This window comes from Homalodisca vitripennis, chromosome 2, assembly GCF_021130785.1.
Source record: "Homalodisca vitripennis isolate AUS2020 chromosome 2, UT_GWSS_2.1, whole genome shotgun sequence".
In the NCBI taxonomy this organism is placed as follows: domain Eukaryota; kingdom Metazoa; phylum Arthropoda; class Insecta; order Hemiptera; family Cicadellidae; genus Homalodisca; species Homalodisca vitripennis.
The window spans coordinates 41,359,871-41,382,750 of NC_060208.1; the positions used below are offsets into that span (position 1 = coordinate 41,359,871).

Genomic DNA, 22,880 nt, shown 5'->3' on the forward strand with positions numbered 1-22,880 from the left:
TTAACAGCATATATTATTTCTTAGAAGTCTTTTTTTTTTGAGTTAATAAAATGGTTTTTTATATTTATTCCCGAAAACAGAAATTCTGCTGATAATATAAATAAATTACTGTTGTTATTATTTGCAGATATTAATGTTTAATGCCAAGAATAAATATTTCATAAAATATTAAACAAATAAATATTTCGTTTAATATTTTTGAACGAATAAGTGAGTTTAATATGCAATAACTTGCAAAGTATCACGTGCCATTAATGATAGAACAGTTTGTTTTAGCTTTATCTAAAATAAGTGGCGTTCTTGCGAGTTTACTTATAAGACGAAAAATGTCAATATAGAGACGCGTATAAAAAGATTGCAGAATGTTCAACATTTAACTCGCACTCGGTTTAGTGTTATAAAACGCTTTTTCTGTGTTGTGAAGGCGGACTGGGACATTCCCTAGCCGAGGAGTTTATTAAAAATTCCTGCTGGCAAAGGAGCACTTCTTTTTATTTTAAGATGAAGGAAAGGTATTGGAGTGCGTGAAGAGCGATATAATTAGAGGGGTTGCGGTTTCCCCTGCAATTTGTATGTAAATGGTGGAAAGACGCCTCCTCACTTCTTACACTCACCTGTCACTTGTGAATAATTAATTACATTTTACCCACCAACATTTTGTCTTCCATACATTTTTTGCGTTCTAATATGGTTATAATAAATGCAGCTTTTCAAATATAAGAGTTTTTATATTGTTTGCTTACGATAAGAAGCTAAGTGCTTAGAAATTGGATCGTATCACTGATGAAATTCTAACGGTTGACTGTTTAATTTTGTTTCAGAATAAATAGTAAAGTAATTAATGGAAGTGGTAGCTGGAGTAATGTTGCTATCGGACATTTTTCGCTGAGTTATTGTTAGAGCAAAGACATTGTTTTACAGGCAAATAAATTTCCTTTACTAAATTTTCCTATTTATATTAGTTACCTACTGTTATAGGTTACAGATGTTGTTATTGTTACAGATACTATTCTGCCTTGCGATAGGGTATAATGATGAGTGTTAAGAAAGGCAGGCGCCAGTCTATCAACTTCAATCCCAACCCCTGAAAAGTTTAGTCTGAACCTGCCAGACAAAACAAACCGGGACAGAGCAAAAACCGCGTCCCTTATACCCAAACCTGGGTAAACAGATGGATGTCCAGGAGCGACTCACAAATAATTGCAAATATAAAATAATGGGATGAGAATGACTGTTTTACAGATTTATTTTTCTGGATGGATGACTATTGGATGGATGTGGCTCTATTAGTGTAACATTTCAAAATACACACATGAGGAGGTACTGCTTGCCCTCTTTGACAATGTTGAAACTAGCCTTCCCTTGTACCAGGAGGGCATGGCTGAAATTGTGCTCCAGCAGTCGAGATGTTACTTGAGATCTCGACATGATACGACCGTTACCGCCAAGCTTACTAATCCTGAATGTCCTGTCACTATGGAAGCAAGCACAAATGTCCTTTAAGAGCTAAGTGAAACTAGAGTTTTCTCAGCTTCTTGTCATAAGTGAACGAACAACGACACTAATGAGTGTCCGAGGCGATAGAATACCTCTAGTGTTAAAGGTTTAGCTAGCCGTCTCTGATACAGGCGGAAACAGAGGAAGTCTGCCTTAAATAGTACCCACAATCTCTCTTCATGATTGCTGTACCAGAGGATCTCGGCAGGAGATTGACCCAACCCCAACTCCTACCGTTACCTATCCTGGATATCCTGTCAATCCGAAAGCCGCGTAGAAATTCTTAGGATTAATCGCTACGATGATAAGCCAATTTAACGCCGAAAAGCTAAAGTTACTGTTGCCAGTATAAAATAATGGACGACTAAAATGAGATTTTGGTTCAATGAGTCGAACCTATTTGACAAGAACCAAGCAAATTATTCACTAATGACATATGGCACCATAAATACAGGGTATACATTTTGAAAGGTTCTTGTAAAATAATAACATGGGTATTTACATAGTATTTGAAATGAGTATAGTGTCGCTAAACGTAATTGTTACTTTTACCATAGATTAATAACGTTTATGTGAAAACAACTTGATAACAATAGATTACAGTATATTGCGATAGCTGTTGATAGCTTGACTTTAAATAATGTGTTTTAATCCTAAAACACATTAAATGTTCCTAAAATTTAAGAGGAGGAAATTTTGTATGATCTGCTTTAGCTACGTCTCAACAAAACCAGTGTTTTAAAATATGTATATACTCGTATAAAGCAAAGGCGAATATTATATTTTAGTCGTGTACATCTGTAGAAACTCTATACATATTTATACTGTAGGTCTTTATTGGTTGATTTTATGTTTTAGGTTTTATATTACCATATCAAATAGTTGTAAAAATATCTTTTAGAGGTAAAAAAGAAATAGTCTTTTAAAAATATTTCATCTTGTGAGACTGTGAGGGAGTACCTAAACCGGTACCACCCGTGCCTTAAGCACATGCATTTATTACTAAGAGAAATTATAAAACCTACAGTTAAACTACTCAGTTGAGAAATTCGATAACATAATATTTTATATGGAGCTTTGAAAATGCCAAAGTTTATCTCTACGTAAGCCCATATTAAGTGGCCATAATTTAATTATCATCAATATGCTGTTAGCCATGTACTTTCTTATTATGAGAGTTGATAAACCAATTTAAATGCGATGAATCTACGCGCAAGCATAAACAAAGAGAGGATTAGCTTGAAAATAATTCAACTATTTTACGTAACCTTACAATTCATTGTGAAACAAGAACAGAAGTATATTGTTAAATGAGGAAAATACAGAATTTTTAAAATAAAAACACGATTAATTGAAACACTTTTGTACCAAAACAGTGGAGTCTGGAAAGAAGATAAAGCCATTTCTTTCTTTGAACAAGGCTTGAAGACAACAATTGATCATTAAATGAAGGAGAGTTCTACGAATATTCATTAAAAACAAAGCTCAAGTACAATAGATCCTTTTTTAGAGTAGTGAACTTTTTAAAAACGTATTTAGTTGCATTTCCATGTATAATTGTTTGTAACAGAAAATTGGGACCTTTCAGAAATCACAACTAATCTTCACTATGTTTGTTATATAAATGTACCTAATAAAGTTTGTAGATAATAAACAGAACATTTTAATTTTGAGAGCTGAGAAAATGTATACTTTTGGTATTTTTAAAACATGTTTCTACTCAGCATAATCTAATTTATCCGAGATTTAAAGGTAGTGATGAAAAGCAAATAAGGGAAGGTAGAGGAGCAAAACTTTATGAGGAGTTTAATTGGATGAAAAAAGCGAAAGAGAAAGAAAGTTGAAAGAAGAGAAAGGTAACTGCATGCAAAAGCTATAAAAGTGCACGATTAGACCTATACCGGGGTTTTGGGCAATTTTCTTCTAGTAGGAGATGCCGGTGACTTGTCGATATCACTTTCTGCAACAGAAAACATATTGAATTGAGACGTCTCTCTTAGGGTTAAATAACATAGTAGTTTTTTCATCTCTTCCAATTTATATTTAATATAAGAGGTATGATATTATAAGGATAGATTTTAAATACATCATGTATATATGAACAAAAGAACTATCTCATCCCGGACCAGCACCCGGGTTTCTACTTTATATATATATATATATATATATATATATATATATATATATATATATATAATATTATATATATTATAATTATAACCGCATAGGGGGGGGGGTTTGGGGGTTCAAACCCCCCCCTTGAAGATTGGGATATATCATATTGTTTCCATACATCAGTTTAATTGTGCTCTATTGCGCCGTCAGTTTACGCGCATGCGCGCGCAAATATTGAACGCTCTTTCTCAACATTACGCAGGTAGAAAAATTATTTGCGTTCTACCATGAGTGAAAATCGATTGAACGGATTGGCATCACTGAACATTTCATCGAGACATTGAAGTAGATGTGAACTCAGTATTAGATGAATTTTTTTCTGTACCTCGACGCCTCGACGCATCAACTTATTGAAAGAGTAGATCACATATGTTTTTATTTGAAAAAAGTTTTTACTTTGTTTAGAGAATGAGTTACAAATGTATTAAAAGTATGTAGTTTTACAATTTTTATAATAAACTCATTTTCCATACGTATTAATTTTTAATCTATTACTTATTTAAGTTTCTATAAAATAAGTATAGAACCCCCACTAAATAAAATTCTGCGCACGGCCCTGTATATATATATATATATATATATATATATATATATATATATATATGTACATAATATAAACGATTAAACTATATGTTTTATATATATATATATATATAAATATATATATATATATATATATATATATATATATATATATATATATACTGTATGCAGAAAATAAATGCGCAGAGCCTTCTTTAAACAATAAAAGAAAAAGACTTCACATATATACACACACATTGGAACACTTTAACAGAATACCCTGTATAGTAATATATATATAAATTTCTAAAAATATATATTGGATATCCACTTCACACGATGGACTCGGTACTTATTTTCAAATGTACAGGTAAGATTTTTTTTACAAAATATACAAGCACAATAAATACAAGTAAATAATGATGTTGCGAGACCATTCCGAAAGATTTATCTCGTACATTAATTAACACGTGATGTGAAACTGTTGAAACACATACTGTAAAAGAATATATTTCACACCTAGAGCGGAAAAATGGGTTTTTACTAGTGAGAGTCGTGTTTAAAGTGTGACTCGTTAGGTGAGCTTTCTAAACAGACGAGCACTGGAAAGATACATTTTCCACGCGTTCTGAACACTTTTATAGCGATAAACAATAAAATAAGTACTTCTAAATCAATATCACAAATTATGTATTTTCTTATAATAATCCAAGGTTTTAGTGAATATTCTTTATCTTAATGTAAAACATCTAGCATGTGTTTTGTTTTTATCTGTAGATACTGTTAGCAAAGTACTGTTGCTTTATGAATTGTGTAAAATTACATTAACAGTTCATATTTTTAGTACTTATTACAAATCTGTCATATTTTAAAGTGGATGTAGCTTTTAATAACAAAATCTAACTAACAGCTGATTTAGCCACTATTGAGAATATTATATTCTGGTAGTATCGTGAAAGGCTGCACTACTTACATATATTATTAAGACGTATATAAAGATATATGGTCGCAGAACTAAATGAAATATAAACTTGAAATATTTTGTAATAGAGACTGAAGAGAGGGCGAGGCTTGAAATTCCAGCGGTACTTGAGAAAGTTGAAAGTTCTTTCTTTGATGATAAGTTAGGTAACTATTTTACAAGTTGCCTTAAACGCGAACAGAAATATACTTTTCTTACTTGCCACTGAATTGGTTTATAAGGTTGTTGTTTTTGTAGAATTTAACGATTCACGTCCGTTTGGGAATTCTGATGAGGCCTAGCTGTGGGATAAATACAACAGAAGAATAACTTTTGTTTTTTCTGTGGCATATTGATGACGTAAATCAAAATTAAAAATAATAAGTTATTGTACTTTTTATAATCTGCGGTAAGATTTAGGGCTTATCATCTGAGCCTTGCAAAAAAGGATCCAAAATAAAAGTTGCGGAAAGCAACTTGCCGTTTAATGAACAAAATGTATTTTTATTCCAAACATTCAACAGTGTTAAGGCATTAACTCTGCTATGGCTTTTCAATACAATTTATAACATAAAATGAAGCAGTAAGTTTAAATTATTATAATACAATTTTTTATTCAGGATCTTATCAAAGAAAATAATAACAGTTGATACAGTACAAGGTCGGTGGTACTGATAAAATGTGCAACGTCTACAGACAGGATCTGAACCTGCGCTATCTCTAATTCAGATCCAAAGTCCGACGTCTTAGACCACTGGGCAACTGGCTCTCCATGAGTTATTTGACTATCGAGGGAGAGAAGAGTTGCATTAAACCACCGCTACTGAAGTTTAGCTGCATGGAGTGGAGTCGAAGGCAACCAGGGTTTTATCGATCACATAGGAAATAACATACCACAAGTCAGAGTCAAGTATTATTTTAGCCTAAGTAGCAAGAACGTCAATGTGATGTTATTCCGGATACTTACCTAACTGAAGACCTAAACCTTCTCCAGAGTTTTTCCTGGCGTTTGAGGGGATCGGCTCATCCAACAAGTCACACATTCGACTGTAACATGGAAATTAGATTGAATTGTTTTCAAGACAATCTTGTGTGATAATATAATATATTATATATAATATAATAATAATCTTGTGTGTAAACACGATTAACTCGAGTTTATATAGTTAAATAACTATTTATGAATGCAGTAATGTTGCATTTATATGTAATCACAGCTATATAAAAGGTACAGTTTTGTTATATACATATAAAAACGCATATTCAATGACTGAATTTCTCACTAATTGAAACAAGAATGAATGAACTAAAAATAGTTATTATATACAACACATTACTTTCTTTATTAAACACCTAGTGCTAGTGAACATTAAAATTTATATAGACTTATAATCTCGATTTTGTTTAGTGTATTTAGTTTGGGGAATATTTCATATTAGTCCTAAGTTTTGATTTTTGATCTTTACTAATCTTAGGTTATATTATTGGGGGGAATGGTATCATTGGTTGGCCTCAAAGTAGTTTCTACAACTCTTCACATATTTCTGATCACCGAGGAAGAGAAATCATGTATTCCAACCTGTCAATAGGGATTTTTGTTCCATTGACAGGTGTAATTTAAAAATACTTATAACATACCTCAATATTAGATGAGCAATGATTGAAAGATTAAAGACATTTACAAATATATCGAGATGCAAAAACATCGTGTAAATATTTTTAAATAAAATATTAAATTTCTAAAGTCTAAAATTTACTTTTATTTATTTTAATAAAAACTGCAGCATTTAGGCCAAGCTGTGTAGGCCACAACGCATTTTAAATGTATGGCATACATGAAACCGATGAAATATTTTATAGTTTTAGTGTATTAACTTATTGTAGTATATCGTATATTTTATTTGTTCTACCAATTATCGTTTTAGATAGATAACAGCAAAAAACTTAAAACTTGCCCCATACACCATCCATGATGAAAATGAAGTTCATACAAGAGTTAGTTACAAAATATCAGTAAGGTACATCTGAAGATATGGTATTGATAACTGAACATAACAATAGCATCGTTGAGAGACAATAATCTCTATGTGTAGTACGCTAGGGAATGATGTGAGAGCAGTGAGACACTTATCATTCTACTCTCCCTTGACTCAAGAGCTAAGTGCTCAGGTCAAAATGAAGATTAAGACATTAAACAAATTTTATGTATAAGTGGTGTAGTACTGTCTAAATATATATTTTCCATTAAAAAAATGTAAATAAGGATTTTTATACAAAGGTTTTAGATGGTACATTCGCATTTGATTCGGTTAACTTGATACAATTTTAAAGTCAGAGCCCTTTTAGATGACATCCCTGAAAAATATATATATAACCCCACGAATGAATAGATATAGGAACTTAAAGAATGAAAATTGGACAGGAATTGTTTTCAGTGATAATTTGACTTTTGAAAATGAAAGTTTAATAACAAATAGTTTACAAAAGTTACATGTTTTGAATGAAATATTATTTAAGGAGATACCATTTTTATTAATTAACTGTAATTAAATCTACACACCTTTCATATACGTACCGTAAAACCCACATCTTTATCTCCAGCCATTCTTCTTTGGGCCTGATTTAAGGACGCCCTTAATTATACTTCCTACAATCGTAAAAATTAGAATAAAAAAATTTAATGTTTCTCTATTTTGGGAATGGCTCTTAAACGGTTGTGACTAAAACTTAATAAACATTTCAGATAAATATATCTCAACCTAAACCCACCAACTGCACCACGCTAACTACTTTTTCTGTAATTAAATTTAGTATTTCTGACAAATATTGATTTCTTAAAAAAAAAAAAATAAAAAGTATAAAAAAAAACCTTAGGAAACTTACAGATCCATGCCATGCTCTACCAGTAGTTCTACCATGTCTCCGGTCCTGTCCATTATGGTACAGACCTCCTCGAAACTTCTATCTGTGAGAGACACTCCTCCCCACTCTAACACCTGCAACGCCAGAAAACATGGTAATATTCTTCTAAAAACTGTTGTTTATTCTTATATGCAACATTTGTAAAAGTATGACACACACATTGGTTATTAAAGTACGTGAAATGTTGGAACAATTATGAAATGAACAGGCATCTTTTATAGAGAGGGGCTAATACTTTCTGTTATTTGCTTCTAATGCACCATACAGTGCACCATACTTTAGCAGAAATCATACCTTGTCCTTGAAAATATTAAGTTATTTTGGACGGTTCTGCAAAGAAATAGACGAAAGAAAACATTTTTATGATAGGACATAATTAAGAAATGCAATCATAAAGAAAATACGGAAATGATTATTATACTTGTATTCCTCCAAATTATAATATATAGCGATTAAATTTACAGAAACTAATGTTCCTGTTAAAGTTATGTACTTTTAAACAGCATAAAAATATAGCATAGTGTATTACGTTATATTACGTTATATGAGCAACCACTTTAAAACAACTAAAAATAATCAGTACAATAAGGGATACAATTTTAGGATTCATCATTCTTCAGCAAAAATTTATTCACTAGTTTGACCGGAAGAACAGCGAAATGGTCCGAGTCATCTCCACTGGGGCTTGCCACACAACGTGCTTTATTTATATACCCAAGCGATCATGATTACGTCATGTTGGTTCCTCATGTTTTAAATCAAGAAGTGGAAGCAGTTTCATTTTTATTATATATTCTCTGATAGCTAAGAATCGGTATTATTTGTTCTTATATTCTTCTTTGGCATGAAGGTTTAAGCATGAGGAGAGACTACTCTAAGAAACAGATTGACTGATAGAGAGTCTCTTTATTTGGATTGAAGTGATACTTAGCTATAAATGGTTAAACCTGATCACAGCAGTATAAGATGTACATGAATTTGATTCTCTATTTGATGCATAATACCCTGTCCCTATCTTAATCAATCTAATTTAAATCCAAGGGAAATAACTTGTACATTAGTTTCTGGCCAGCTAAACCTACCTGGTAGCATTATGTATTTAGGTGCAAAATATGTAAACATATATTATTATAGTATATCCATTAGCGAGGCATGAAAAAGCATTACACTCTAAATAATTGCTCAATTAGAAAAACCACCATTCTTTTATCAGTTCTTTGTTAAAATAGTAGACAACAAAATATCATTGCTAATTTAGGCAATAAGTTTGTAATTTTCCACACTTCTGTAGTCAATCTGGATACCACTCATTATATAAAACATTACCATTTGGGCAACAACATGATAAGATAAGATATCTACCAATTTATTTAGTATCAGTGCCAATCATTGGATCTATAACTTTCGATAGCAATATGGCCAGTTAAAATACACATCACTTTCCTTAATAAAATGGACCTACTTTTTTTCATATTGATATGGTTAAGATACGTTGTTTTCCAGATGACCCATTTTTACCCTCGTATGAATATAGCCAGGGGATTTTATACTTACCAGGATAGCAGTTAGAAGACAGGTTTTTTGTAACATTATGTCTGATAAGAGTAGATGTTACAGTTTACTGTTTTAATTTGGTAAGTCAACAGGTTATCGGACATCGTAGTATGATACTCAAATAAAATTCTTTGTTTCGAGAATAGACTCTATTCTCTTCTTCATGTATCAAAAAACCCCAAGGCTTAAGGTTAAGCATGCAAAAGACTATTGATTATAGGGTGATGAAACCAGTACTTAAAAAACCCAAGCATATACCTTAGGGTCCAGTGATTATAAGTACCAACCGTATCACTGTATAAAACAAGCGCACTGAACAACACATTCGCTCGCACCAAAGGCGGTGATAGACTGAATTGTATTTTACAACATATCTGTTAACTTTAACATTTAAATACAATTTTAACGTTGAGAATTTATTCTACTGAATAGCGTATGATTTGTTCTTTCTTTAAACAGTATTACTGACGATGGATAATGTAAAATAATAACAGAATTAATTTGACTGTGATTTCACTATACTATTATTTCACAGTCAAATATGTTATAGCAAGAAACATAGATTTTTATACTTTATTTAATTTATAATTAACGTAGAAACTTCATCTAATGTAGGCCTTACGCTATCCCAGTAGTGTAACAAAGAGTGAAGGATGAGGGGCAGACAACAGTCCCCCAAAAGTATTCAATTTTATCAGCATACAGCAAATCAAACTCGTTTGAGATACATGTCTTACATTGAATTAAGCCTATCTAATTTTTTTATTGAGATTTATTATACACCCCCCAATGTGGTGTGCTTTTCAATCAGAGTCACTCGTCACCTCCAAAGCCAAAGCCAAGTCCTAGTTACGTCACTGCGATTAACCACAAATTGACTGACGGTAAAATCCACAGAATTCCGATGTTACGCAGTTAGCGGGCAGTTGCTGGCTAGCTGTGGTTCTAATCAGTGTTTACCGTTACCACCAAAATTAGATTACGAATCCTATAAGGGTTAAAATTAACTCGACTCCAATTTACTTCTCGTATTCCCTAATAAATAACTGGTTTACTTCAATTTTCACCTGAAATGTAAGACAATTTGACCAATTCTCATTTTGAGGAGTTTGACGCGTTCGAGTGCTCTAAAGAAAAATATGATTTATGTTAAAGCTTATAAGTATGAAAGTTGAGGGCTGTGTCAAAGTCGTTAGATGCTATTTATAAAAGTGTTTGAACAACCTAATGTTTCTTACCAATAACTATGTATAACTAAGAGTCGAACTATCCAATTAAAAAAAAAATTGTGCATTGTTATATAAAGCATTAAAACTTCGAGTTTCATCGTCGAATTCCATTTTTAACCACAAATAGTGAATAAAATATGGAAATGATTTGTGAAAACGATAAGATGGACTGCGTAAGCTGATTCGATCTCTGCAAAAACGGTCTGTTTTGTTCCCATATATGAAATAAACACATTGCAAGTGACTGTCCATATCTGAAGCAGCTCTTATAACTCACGAGCACAAAATATGCCATATAATGGACTGAAGACAAATCAGTACATATAAAGGGCCTTTTATTTGACTGGAACTTATTTAATTAGGATGAATAGTTTGGCGTCATAAATCCAGTAACGGAATGTATTTTGTCATTCCAAACCGCTTGCGGATTTTCAGTATAATTGTAAAAACCTCAAAATATGTTTGTTTAAGAAATAAAATACAGATTTTTAAAATAACTCTATTGCATTTTAGGCATTGTATGTTTCAGCTTGTAATAACACCAAAAACTAGTTTTGATTTTTAACAATAAGTGAAATATTGTTTGATATTTTGTGTATGCGCGATCGGCGTTAAATGAGTGGAAAACGTTTATACTACGAAAGTATAAAATGTTTTTACAGAAAGTGTATATAATTTCGTCTGAAATGATTCTAAGAAATATTTTTCTGTCTCTATATCTCTATAAAACGATTTAAAGAAAGCCAATTGGAATATTTATCATCGAATTATAAAAGTTTTGGTTACAAAACAATCTGTTCTGTCTCTTATACTACCAAGTTTTGAACCAATAGATAAACAACTTATTCTTTCTTAGAACTTAGTCCAATGAATGCGCTGATAAGTATTAGCTCAATTAGCCCAGCTGCATTTTTTGTGTACAGAGCGGGTAAAGAATGTAACTGGATCATTATCTCAAATTTTATATAATTATATACGTATATATATATATATATAATTATATAAAATTATCGTTATATAATTTAGGCATACGATCGAATGCTAACTCTCACATTAAAAATATCCCTTCCGGCTGTGGCGTAAGTAGATTCAAAATGTAGCCATCATCTCCAAATATCAAACTGAAGATGCTTTGTTAGTTGAGATGTGTAATAGGATAAGCAGTAACTCTGTGTTAGCATATTGTTACTGTAATTGTAGCCACTTTCACATATTTAAAATCTCCATAATTTTGTAACCGTATAAGAGAAAAATTATTACAAGCATATGCATTTACTCGTAAAGCGTGATATCTATTTGGTTACAATTAATAAGAAATTACGTTTGTAAACATATTTACTTACAATCGATTAATGTATAATACTTTAACATAAAACTACCACAATCTTGAACCGGCAAGAAAAATAAGTAATACCAAATGGGTCTTTCACATGACGTTGGTATGGTAGGAGGATTGATTCAACGTGAATTTTTGAGTTCAGCTCCTTTTTATCGTCCGCTTAGTGTAGTGTATGAAATCTGACGATGACACAGACTTGTCTTTTGGAATCTGGAATAAGCGTCCGTCTGGAGATTTGCTTGGCTCTTATCAAGTAGGTTTGACTCAATGAATCAAGATCTCATTTGAGGCATCCAGTAGTTTATACTGGCAACAGTAACTATAGCTTTTCGCTGTTAAATCAACATTGCGATCAATCCTTTCTAAAGTTTCTACGCAGATTTCGGAGTGTCAAGATATCCAGGATAGGTAACGGTAGGAGTTGGGGTTGGGTCAATCTCCTGCCGAGATCCTCTGGTACAGCAATCATGAAGAGAGATTGTGGGTACTATCTCAGTGATGTCATATTCGAAGACGGGGAGGTTTTCTGTGTTTCTGCCTGTACCAGAGACGGCTAGCTGAACTATTATCACTAGGGGTATATGAATGTTGTGTTAATCTCCTGTTAATTTTCCTCCAGCGTTTGGTATCTGACACTGTCATTGAGACTTGCAATCCGGAATCATGTTTGTCTGAAGAGATCCAAAAAAGTCAGCAACGAAGAATCTCAAAACAAACTTTTGCATCGTTTTCATATCAGAGACACCGAGACTCTAAGTGTGATATAGATCAATATATGTTTTCATTGTCTCATCAGGTCCACAATTGAGTGCACAACGATGTTTTAGAAACGACTTTAAACAACTGCGGAGCAACCGAACTTGTATATATACTCGTATTTATAAATTGCTTGCATCAAAGAATATTGGACTCAGGGGACAACACAGTTTTAAATATTTTAAAACAAAGTGAGGAGAGACATAACAAATGTCTAGGTCTTGAGAAGAAATATATGGAAAGAGAAAAGACGAGTTCCTAAAATAAATTTTGTTAATCATAATAATACAAGAACATTTAAAATCTTTAAACCTGTCACGTTTTGACATTTTCTAAATCCTCTATTTTAATCCCAGTGTAAAGTTACATTTAGTTTTGGTATAGATACAAGGAATTTTCCACTATAATTTAAACAGTTGATAGGTCCCACAAAATAAATGAACCCAATCTAAACTCTAACAACTGTAAAATATATATACATACATGTATATTTTGTTGGCTAACTGAGGGTTGACTTTTATTGGATAAAACTGGATTACCTTAAATTAATTAGTATAACGATTTTCATTAGCACATTTTATAGTAATAGCTCCTGATAAACATTTAGAGTCTATTTCTACAACAAATTGTTCCAATAAATATGAATGTAAGTTGTAAGTGTTTACAACTTGAGAAAATGATAAGATTGTAAGTTTGTTTTTCAAGGAACTCATGTATCTAAAGAGAGACAAACAAATAAAGGAGGCAATATAGTTGAGTGATCATTATGATCCTACTCTAATGAAACTTACTTTGTCGCCTTGCTGAAGACCCCCTTTCTCGGCCGGCCCTCCCGGCACGGTCCAGACGATGTAGGCGAACAATCTTCCATCAGCCCCCGTCTTCCCGCCGACCACTCGCATGCCGAATCCTCGCGCTGTAACATGCATACTCTACGTTTATACGCTGAATGTTCACACTTAGACTGCTAACATTGTCTCTTATGGAGTTATCCTGAACCAAAAAAAGAGACCACCACTTATTTGCTAAAGAATGTGAAAATAATAATACAAATATTATAGGAACTTTTTAGTGTTGTGCTGATAGGGCAGACGAAGAGTCTTGCTGGCAAGGGAGGATCAGAATTTCTTTGCTTGAGTAGAAGGAATTACCAACCGGAATATCACTAGGTCAGAAAGACAAAAAGCACTCTTCGCTGGAAGTAATTTGAAGAGTAGATCATAGGATTTGATAGAAAACCTATAATAATTTTATATAGGGTCCAACAGAGAAAGTTATTTTGATGATTATAGTTTGTTTAAATAATTAGTTAGTTTTCAGGTACAGATTTCCCTTACCTTCCAAAAACAAACACGTGAAAATCCTGAAATCTTCTAGCATTACCACATAATGGACGTTTTTGTGGAAGGTGGAACGATTTAAAAAAAATTCAGTAACTGCTTAATTAATTTTAAAAAGTGTTCTTCTCTCATCTATTGAATGTTTGATGTAATCATTCTCCTCACAAACAGTGTAAAGTAATATACTTTTCATGAACATTTATCGCGGGTGTATTTTTAATGAAAATTTACAAACTTAATTAATAACATTTGAAAAATAAATTTCTATCAATGTTGAGAGTTTATTTCATCTGAAGATATAAGACCAGATTTAATAAGCAAAATTCATGTTAGTACAATATATATATATATATATATATATATATATATATATATATATATATATATATATATATATATTTTATAGTAAGTGGATGCAAAAAAGCAAATGGAATAATTAATTTACATTTGCTTTAGTTTCCTGAGTTCAAATAACCAAAACAAAATCTGAGTTAATTTAAACAATAGACGTGCTTGTTGTGTGTTATATATTTTATTGGCTGAGTATTAGCGAAGACTATCACTCGTCGGGCTGGACAAATTTAATTTCTGTCTGTTTGTCCACACAATTACGCGTAAACGAACTGACGAAAGACTTGAAATTATGTATGAAGCTTAATTTCTATATAAGGAACACGCTTATTTTGGTGATGGTGTATTTCGCTCCATGGGATTTGGCTGATGGTTAGCGAATTTCTTTTAGTTTGCCGGGTCTGCTAGTTTATATATGAAGAACACATTTAAATCGATAATGTTGTATTTCACTCCATGCGATTAGGCTGAAGGTTAACGAATTTGTTTACATTGGTCTTAAGGGTATCAAGGATGGCAACGAGAAAATAAGTTTTTAAACAAATACAAGATAGAAGTACGGCATACCACGTGTCATAGCAAGCTTCGCAGGTCTGAAGAAAGTACCAATTATTGCTCATTTCATTCCCTAGATGTCCTGCATATAGATAGGCATACAGGAAATCATAAAAAAGAGGATAACACGAAAATGACGCATCATAGGACTCATTTTGTAGAAATTAAATTTCATACAAAATGTAAAATTTTCATATAAAGTCCTTTTCGATATATCTTACTACATGATTTTCATTCAGATACATTAAGATTCTATAGTTCATTAAATTGAGCTTCATATCAGTGTAAAATAATTTGAATTTACCACAAAGTCACATTAAACCGAAGTTCTATTTGTTGGGATGGCTAGGCTACGTGTTCTTAAAGACAAATGTTAAAACGTCTTATAAGTTTCCTTTGTTAGTTTACAAATTTATTAATTCTGCTACTTTATTGTTACCATCATGGTTACCCATAGGACCAATGTAAAAGTATAAGCTAATGCTCAGCCAAATCACATTGAGTGACATTCACCATTATCCGTAATCCTCATATAAAAGTCTATAGGTTAGTTCATTTTCGAGATATAATGCATATAGACAGACAGAAAAACAGAAATGAAATTTTTCTAGCCCTAACAGTGTTAGGCTTCTCTAAAACTCAGCTAATAATAGTTCAAAATTCAATGTTTCCATTTTTGACAAATTAAAAAAAATATATTCAATTTCAACAACAAATCGAAGTATTTTATAGTATATGGCATTACTTAGAATTAGACAAAGCATTCACTTCCTAATTATCTATATTGTTTATTTATAAACACAAAACTGGATCCCTTATATCAGTGCCAACTACGCGTATGTACCTAAATGTTACCTGGATAGAACAGAATATTCTTTTTCCAACTGCCATTAACTGTAGCCAAATTTGGTTCCAGATTTGATATATACATATTACAGATTATACATCCTGTCTACGGTCAAGTTTGTAATCTTTTGTCCTGTAGGAACGAAATTTGAGGGATGATAAGGAAAATATGTACACCAAGAGGTAGTTGACTAAAAATATAGAAAGAACAATTTAATATAGTGTTGAAGTTATTAGTAAATAAATGAGACACAAAGACTGTCGCATAATTTCATTATCTTCCTACACAGTTCTGAAGGGGGAGGGTTGGGCGTTCTGTTTAATACTCCGCTAGTTTATACAACACAATTTCCGAATTGAGTATCAAATCTGGCTGTCTGACACTTTTACGAGAATCTTCGTTTAGTCCAGTTTTGCTTGGGTATTACAAAAATAGCGTGGATAAATTCATAGTTATATTAACTAATCACACATCATAAATTAAAAACGTTTTTACCTCATACAATTACAACACACACAGCATAATAATACTGTACGGTATAGAATGCGCATATAATACACCATAAATAATGAGATAAATATAAAAAATCTTTAAAAAAACACTATTTTACTTCATTCGTTCGTTGGCCATCACAGGAGATATTTACATAGTTGTACTGCACATTCGGATCTCGAACAAGGAAACCAATTTGTCTCTGTTTATTGAGATCCAGACGAGTCTAAAGCAGATGAGACAGGTTTCAAAGTTACTCAAAGAAAATGTACTGACGGATAAGAGGAAACCTTTACATCTGTTCCTTATAACTTGAGCTTGACTGTTCTACTTCTAGGATTTAATATCTATTACCAAATCGGTTTATAACTGTTTCTAAGAACATGCCTTACACAAGATCTCTTTGTGTAATAAAAAGTATTATATGACGTCATTGATTTGTGAGAATAATAGTTTACTTTTAAATTGACCTAATAGGTGTCTTATTTTGAGGTAAAACATATGTAGTAAAGCTGTATTCAAAATAAAATCAATGCTTGTTCTTTGTTTGAAAGCTATTTTTGACGATGGAAGGATTGTGAAGGAAACAGGATTTTTCCGGACATTTGCCATCGTTCAGTGAAAATGCTTGTTGTTGATTTTAACCACGTTACGCAACAGCTTGCAACTAAAAAGTTTTTAACTACAGGGTAGAATGCCATTCTTCACTGAGGTTCAATGTAAATGTCAAGTTTACAGCTAATTTACTTATACCGTTTATAAATAGATCGACCGGCATACGGAAAAAAACGTTGTGCATCCCACGACAAACAAAAGAGAACTGTGTATACCTACTGTGTGACAGACTTCAACGACTGTCAAATTCCACATTTAGACTTGGGCCATGGTGGAACTCTTTGTCTATGTAGAAATAAAATGTGGAAAATATCAGGGCTATAGATAAAATCTTTCCCCATATATCTTACCACACGATACATGAACATTTTTGTTCATTCCATTTGGTTTTATATCAGTGTGGTACAACAAACACCAACACAAGATAATAAACATCTATACACCAAGTCACCATAAAATGGAGTTGTTTTAGTTTATATAGTTAGGCTAAATGTGTATAAATGTCACATGAGTTAAAATCGAGTTTAATTTTTTTTACAAATTTAATAATTATGATACTCTCTTGTTGCCATCACAGTTAACCATAAGACAAATGAACAAATATTTGCCGTTGTATGTACCAGACATCGTGGCAGTGCAATTTAAGCAGATCTGAACAGGGTTGATATTATTATATATAATTTATCCACTGCCAGCAGAATTGAGTACAGATGACAGAATTTATAATACAGTATTTTGAAAACAGCAAGCGTCACTTTGAAATTTGATATTTCCAGTAGGGCCCGAGATTGCTGAGACCGTTACAACTTGGCAGTTAGCCCTTCCCGGAGAAGAAAACTGCGCAGACGCAAGGAGACAGAGAGAAGTAAAAAATACAGTTTTTTGTGGACGTGAGTTTCAAGCGAATTTTTAGTATTTTACCGACAACTAGTGAAAACATGAATTCGGTTTGCAACTAAAGGACCTTGTTCTTAAAACCTCTAAACGTTTCAGTTGCATTTTCAACTGCTGTGTAAACCAAGGCTTTAGGGGTTACAAGAAAACACGATGTAATTTTCTGAACACTGCAATTGAAGACAGAACAAAAGAGGAGTTTCGATTATTATACATTTTGCCTTATATTGAGTTTAAATAAATAAATTAGTATTACTCAATGTGTATTGAGTACATCGCTCTCCAACTTGTCAAAAACCAAAATGTGTAGGATTTAACGGTATTCTTCTATATCCATTACAGTAGACTTCCGTTAATCTGGCACGGTCAGGACTTGAGGTATGCCGGATAATCAAATATGCCGGATTATTGGATGTATATCACAGAAATAATGTAGACGTAATAAATAAAAAAAAACAATGATAGTAAAACTCGTTTTTATTATTCAAACTTAACTTTAATGTGGTTCTATAAAACCTAATTTCTTTAAACGGTCTATTTACAATGCTTAGTCTACGCATAAAAAAATGGGCCATATCACGATCAAGGTTCATCACTGCCCCGTACCTTACTGTCACTGCCACCCTCTCTATACACTGCTTGCCTATCTCTAGAAGGCGGTGGCAAGACGTCAGTCGTTTAGAGCCATCCTTCCATGACAAACCTGTGCTGCACATTATCCATGGAATTGACATACTGCTACTAGAATAAATTGAGTTACGAAAATACGAAAGTGCAACTGGTCTCATAGACTGACAGCTGACGGCCATGGTCAGTCAAGTGACTCGAGTGCAATCGATATCACCCGAATATGACCCCTAGCCTCTTCTCCTGTCCCGCCTAAACGCTATGCTCACTACGAACGAGAAACATGGTTGCGTATAAACAATTGATGTTTTGCATCGTGCAAAAAAATGTAACTTTTTCCAAAAAGCGTGCCGGATTACCAAACGTGCCGAACTACTGGATGCCGGATCATTGGATTTTTACTGTATTATGAAACTCTCACACTAGATATTTTGTAGTATCTCATTCAAATGTTAAGCCTAAACATCATATAGCCTAAAAATACTACGAGGAGGTAGACTTTACAATGCAGATTCGACAGGAACAAGCTGAGTATTTAGAGACTTTCTCACAAGGCATTTTTTTAGCTCTGAATACTACTAAGTTACTCAAAACTTGTGACTAACTAGGTTTAATACGAGGTCTAATAATCATTCGAGAAATATATTCTGCGGTGTATGCTTAAAAAAAAGACGTAATGTGAGTAAAAAATATGTGATGCAAAAAATAATATAATTTTAAGTTTAACTAAACTAAATTAGCTAATTCTTAACTAAATTTCTTCTGACAATTGTTAAAAGAGATCATAAAAAAAGTTGTTAAAAAGTGGTAGATTTATGAGAAACATAAAAATAAAAAACTAAAATACAAAGTGAAACCCTGCTGATGAGTGAAGTGTATAGTGTAGAATGTGGAATCGCTGTTAATAAATGAATTTATTGTTAGTATAACAGTTCAGATTTTTATTTTTCGTAAAAAAAAACACTTGTAAACTGCACTAAATTATTTTTATTATTTACGATATACAGTTTGAAAGAATAACTTTGGACATTTTTCATCGTTGATGTGGTTTTTGTTACGTTAACGATACATTAAATTTGTATCTTCATTATAAAAATACTTCTTTTGAGTTTTCTAATATTAAATAAAGACCACAATAACAGCTTTTAGGTTCACAAAGCCATTCAAACGATAATTACACTATACCACGACAACCCTTTGTGATAAAACCTACCGCGTTAAAGTAGTAAGAGAGTAAAGTGTAGAATATGAATTCGCTTTTCATAAACTATTATTACAGCTATCGACGATTTGTAGGAAAGAAAACAAGTCAAAAATAAAACAAAACTTAAAAAAAAAAATATTTCCGCTATAATACGATTTTATATACACAAAACAAATATTATATTTATATCCTAAAAAGGATTTAAAATTATACGCTGTACGTACAATGTAATATGTAACTATGGACTGTATGTAGCCTGTACCGATTATTCAAGAAATAAAAATCGAGGTAATCCATGCAGAATGTTATAACATCCTGTCAGACACATTGTGCTAGATGGAAGATAATATCAAATTATTCAAACTTTAGTAGTGGTAACGAAAGTAATTAAGCATATCTTATTAAAGAACCTATTCATTGCAACTCAATAAAATTAATATATTTGTTAAATTATTGTAATGTTTGAAATGAAAAGAAAGTATAAGCCTAACCCTCTTTAAATTGGAATGATAGGTTTCAACATTGTTCATAGAGATTACGAACCCGTCGCAAGACGTACCAGAAGACACAATCAAGACAAAATTGAAAATTCCATAAATTTAAAAATTCTATTACTGACGATGGAGAATTTGAAAGAATAACAAGTTTTCAGACATTTCCATCGTTAATCTAAGTTTTATAAGATTAATGCTGCAAAATGTTCGACACCCGGTTACCAATTTGTTAATACAGGAAACTGAATAAAGAGGAACGCCAATTTTATTAATTTACTTATGCAAATAAAAAAAGTTTTTTTATTATTTTCCCTCTCTAAGTAACGGGTAGTAATACTAAATGTTGTTTGGTATGGCTATCAAACAAAGAACTGGTGGTGTGGGTGGTGTAGAACGGGGTTGATTTCAGGGGTTCGCCAAACGACAGGGTGGGGGAGTTTACTCACGCCAGTGGCTAAATTACAGGCTCTATTTACATGGGATACTTTGCCGCCTACTCCCTCCTCCGTATCCTTTTTAGTGCACTATTTAAGTTCTTTCACAGATAGGGTACGGAAATTAAATTCCCAGTATGATGGTAAATGAATAAGTTAACAATGATTTATAAAAAAACGCTACTTATTTAAAAATGTACCAGAACACAACGTGAAACATTAATTTTTTGAATATAATTGAGCTACATTGATCATATAAAGTGTTTGATTTATCAATTAAATTTTAGAAAAAAACAGTATGTTGCAATAAAAATAACTGTAAGTACTCAACACAAAAAAATCAGTAATTGATGTTTTTCCATTTTACTGAATATAGCAATCAGAATATTGACAATAAATATATTTTGTTTTTATTATAACGGCCCTACAGTACCTCTGTAAGTAATTAATCTATATTGGCAATTTATAAAAAGGTAACAGTTTTCATTATTTGCAATAATGTATATCTTGCCATTTGAGTCCGAAAATTAACACAAGGAATTAATGATAATGAAATTAACTATAATCTTTTATATACTATAAAAGAACTTTATATAACCTTATATGAAAGTTTATATACTTTTATATAAGGTATTTATAATCAAGCTATTGATATGGTTTAAGGGTATAATGGTTTAAAATATCTGTATATAAATGTTTTATCATAATTAGAGCCTATTTCTACCGGATATTACAAACATTGTCTTGGACATACTTTACATAAATGGCAAGGTCAAGGTCTTTGTTAGAGCAAATTGAAATGTAGAGGGCACAGCTCCATAATAAAAATGTTTCCAAAATATATAGTCTAGTCACCATATGTGTTGGATATTAACCAAAACCGGCATAATCTGAAATGAAATAAAAACACTTTCTACAGTATATATTCTACTATTTAAACTAAAAGGTAACAAACATTTTTACATCACATAAATAAAAGTAATTCCGTTTCTTTAGTACGTAAATAATCAATAACATTAATTTTAGTTTTTTATAAACAGTTATTAATTTATTTACTCATATATACATATTTATGAAAATTCCCACGTGTTAAAACGTTTTACATAAGACATTTAACAAAGAGAGTTTTCAGTTTTAAATCTGTTATTCAGAGGGAATTTCTAAAGGCTGAGAATTTTTAGACACAGAATTGTCTGGAGTCCGAGAAATTTCAGAATCATTTTCCATATGCTAGGATTTTCCATATATTGGTGAATTCATCTGATAGGGCAGATCCGTTATGACAGGTAAAAAAATTCTTCATAGGTCCTAGAGGAAACAGGAATCTTCTAGAGGTAGAGGCTTCCAGAAATTATAATCTTGGACAACCCAAATATTTCACGAGGTGAAAAGCCTCCAGTAAGCCGAAACATCCCGAAGTAATGGAAGCTCGCACCCAAAGTTTTGAAATTCCAAGAATTCGGGAACCTAGAGAAATTAAAATAGTCAACATGCCAGGCACTTCCAAGTTAGGAGTTCGTTACCATTACCTCTAGAAACGAAAAACTTCTAATAATAAGGACTCAAAGGCAAAAGCAGGAAAGTTTTACAGGATTAAATCTACCAGAGACAAGAACCTTCCACAAACTAAAACTCTCTAAAGATGGCATGCTTGCAATGGCATCCAGGGATTGGGCACCTCCTGGAGTCCGTCAACTCTTAGAATTATGAATTTATCACATGTTATTAGCCTCTAGAGCTGAATGTTTCTAGTGAAAGGAAACTTTAAAGAATAAGCTCGGTTAATCAACACATAAGTCACTGGTTACTGGCCATAAATGGTATTGAGTAAGCAAACAGTAAGAGGGAGGTATGTATTCTTTTAGGCTGAAATGTAATTTTAATTCAAATTCATTAAAAGTGGAGTCCCACCAAATATGTTACTAAAAATAACTATGCATATTCGATGTTATTGATATCAATATAATAATTAATTGGGGAAACTTTAATAAACGGCCTACACTCGTTATTCGATTGTTATTATCGAAAGATTCTTTATATTACCCAACCTTGATATAATAATCGTACACGAC

At 32.1% G+C, this 22,880-nt stretch overlaps 1 protein-coding gene across 1 annotated transcript in view; it reads right to left on the reverse strand.

The window, feature by feature from the left end:
• Nucleotides 1-22,880, reverse strand: part of LOC124355606 (regulating synaptic membrane exocytosis protein 1) — a 183,284-nt gene that overhangs the window by 43,837 nt on the left and 116,567 nt on the right. Inside the window, exons 10-13 of the mRNA XM_046806769.1 lie at nucleotides 13,747-13,871; nucleotides 8,039-8,151; nucleotides 6,123-6,202; nucleotides 3,399-3,457 (exon numbers count right to left, since the gene is read on the reverse strand). Of these exons, the coding sequence (XP_046662725.1) occupies nucleotides 3,399-3,457; nucleotides 6,123-6,202; nucleotides 8,039-8,151; nucleotides 13,747-13,871 (377 nt within the window). The remainder of the gene's footprint in view (nucleotides 1-3,398; nucleotides 3,458-6,122; nucleotides 6,203-8,038; nucleotides 8,152-13,746; nucleotides 13,872-22,880) is intronic.